The following is a 2,655-nucleotide window of genomic DNA, read 5'->3' as shown; positions in this document are numbered from 1 at the left end:
GGTCGTGTTTTTCTTTAGGCGCTTGATGAGAGTTGGCTCAACGTGATGCTGTCATTGATTGGCGGCTCAACCTATATCGACGAGGCTACAGGAGAGGATATCCTGTTTGCGGCAGCGTATGTTCTATGCGGAAGTATAACTGTAAAGTAGCTCTTTGGGTTGGCACCGCTGATGAGAATATCTTGATGATGGTGGGGAGAAGATTTAAGGAATCTTTAAAGTGAGTTCAGATCCATGGCTTCAAAGAAGTCTCGTTGTTGTTCAGGCCGCTCATTGATTACATGACGGATGTGAGTAATTGTACTACTTCATCTGAAGAGGACACTACTTCTCGCCCCAACCGTGCTGCAAAGGCGGTCATTCGCCCCAAGGCTATCCAATTCGAGTTCTTCTCTGACGATAATCATAGTGGTCAGAGGAAAATAGAGATTCCATTGATTGCTGATGATAACGAGTGATAGCCGCCGATGAGTCGTCGGTTGGACGTGCTCCTATTGATATTAATCCAATTACCATGGATCTCCTATTATCATTGTATATGTATCTCAGCCGTAGACTATAGTCTGTCGTAGTAGTAGTAGTAGCATATACAAACTGTCAGCTTGGTTGAACGCGCTTATTCTTGGGATTTTACCTCGTGAAGACTTAAAGTGGAAGGAATGTTCGTGCTTTGTCCAGTCGTTCAGAGGTTGGTGATTGCTAACTTGATGCACTTGTGGCACTTGTGGATTTATTCTTCGGAGTGCACGTATTTGAGGGTGATATATAATGTTACTCGATTGCGTATCCTCTCTATTTATTGCTCTGGTGCACTAATCATATCTTTGCTTGATCAACACAACATACAAAACAGGTTCGGTTGGCTACAACTGTTATTGCTCGCCAGTATTATGATGATGATAATCGTTACGTATACTTAATATACTACCTGTGTTGTGTGGAGTGTTTTAATGATGTTGGATTGTTGGGAACTTTTCCATGATTACCATCAAACTTATGTGATAATCATACCGCTCGACTAGCATCTTCCGATGTAGCGCCCATGATAGCCTCGAACTGCTAGGCTATATCGTTCGTTTACCGAGAGAACGGCGATCATATATGTCTCCTGCATTTAACGACTCCTCAAGAGCAAGTCGTAAATATGCCGGCAACTCCTTAATGCAGCAGCGGTTATCTGCATGTCAACCTCTACTCAGCCCACGGTAATAATGGTATACCAACTTGTAGTCTTTTTGTGGTTCAATGTGGTAATCTATCGTTAGGTGGGTGATGACCTCATTCCTAAGCGTTGGCATTATCATCCTGGTGGTCGGCGCTATATTGTCTGATGTAATAACAAGAACAGCAACAGACTAAATCTTTTTATAAGCATGGTGGTATTGCTATGAGCTTGGGGACCTCATCAAATAGCAGTTATTCTACCTCGTTTATGGGGGGGAGCTGCAAAGTCCGTTTTGCAGCCGTTTGAAATTGACGTCAATTCGAGTGGTATACGATAGTTTCCCATCCTATGATCGATGCTCCCGCCAATGATTTTCCTATCAGGTCAATAGCTCCGCACAAGAGTATAGGAAGGATTACACTAAATTGGCAGTTGACGGCGTAGCGGTGATCGAAATTGAAATTGATGCCGAGTTGAGGGCCCCCATATATATGTAAGTGGAATAACTCCCTCTATGCTGCGTCAATGCATTGTCCTGTTGTGATATGAGAACTGTGATACGATAATAACATCTGCACAAGAATGGCCGTAGTCTTGGTAGTTGAAGTGTGTCAGGTATTATGAGTTGTCTAATTTCTACCAGAATCATCGTCTGTTTATCGACTCGAGGTCCGACGAGCAGCTGGCAGGTGGGGTCTTTGTCGGGATTGCTGAAGAAATTGTCACAGTATAGGGGATATCATTCAGATAGCTTTAGATCCGTCCAGAGTGATAGCGGCGGCGGACCCACCGGTAGATTGCGAGCCAGCAGTGAGGAATGGAGTGAGTGGGAAGATGTAATTCCTCGATGGAGGTCCTCCAATAGGTTGAGGTGTTTCATTTTGGAAGATACTATCCATGTGGGCTGGTGGCTCGGGCGGTGTTCAATGACACCTTTATAGTGGATGTACGCCGTAATAATTCAGAGTGGAGAAGAGCTAAACTGAATGAAGTGCGTGAAGATTCCGAGGGGCTGGCTCATTTCCTTTTTTTCTATCAGAATAAGATCATCCATTCACCACTGTTTTCAGGATGCGGAAGTTATTGCATGGCAACCTGACCTGAAGTATAAATTCAAGAATTTGATCCCGGATGAGTCTGCTGTAGCTGTCGAAGGTGACGTTACGAGGGATGCTAATCGGAACGATGAAGTCTTTGATATGTGGTTAACCCACATCTTCCCACCACAAATCTGCGTGAGTCCGGTGGTTAGGCTTACACGTCTATGGGGACACTTTGTGACGCGGCGCGGGCGTAGCGAAAATGAGTCCTCTCCACTGTGGAGAGCTGGTGGAGCTGCAAGGGGGAAGCTAGTTGGGGCCTCATGGGAATATCACGTGGAATATATGGGGTCCAAGGGAGATGACATCTCAGGTGCCTTCCATGGTCGTGCCAACTGGTCGGTATGAGCCGATATTCGTGATGAGTCGGTTGGATGGGCGAGGTAATCC

The 2,655-nt window shown here is 45.3% G+C and overlaps 2 protein-coding genes across 2 annotated transcripts; both read left to right on the top strand.

Moving 5' to 3' along the window:
* The first annotated feature begins 16 nt into the window (after positions 1-16).
* Pmar_PMAR020313 (hypothetical protein) lies at positions 17-883 on the top strand. Its single transcript, XM_002765071.1, has 2 exons — positions 17-220; positions 266-883. Exons 1-2 carry the CDS (start codon positions 126-128, stop codon positions 456-458), a joined length of 288 nt encoding a protein of 95 aa, XP_002765117.1. The 5' UTR covers positions 17-125; the 3' UTR covers positions 459-883.
* A 298-nt stretch (positions 884-1,181) lies between these two features.
* On the top strand, positions 1,182-2,320 carry Pmar_PMAR020312 (hypothetical protein; the record flags this gene model as incomplete). Its single annotated transcript, XM_002765070.1, has 5 exons — positions 1,182-1,205; positions 1,549-1,658; positions 1,781-1,854; positions 1,923-1,987; positions 2,236-2,320. Coding segments are annotated over 5 exons (358 nt in total), but the record flags the coding sequence as incomplete, so codon positions are not given.
* Positions 2,321-2,655: the final 335 nt, after the last annotated feature.

The sequence above is a fragment of the Perkinsus marinus genome (genome assembly GCF_000006405.1).
Source record: "Perkinsus marinus ATCC 50983 genomic scaffold scf_1104296975836, whole genome shotgun sequence".
In the NCBI taxonomy this organism is placed as follows: domain Eukaryota; phylum Perkinsozoa; order Perkinsida; family Perkinsidae; genus Perkinsus; species Perkinsus marinus.
The sequence above is the reverse complement of the archived record's forward strand: the minus strand, read 5'-3'. Positions and strand labels throughout refer to the sequence as shown.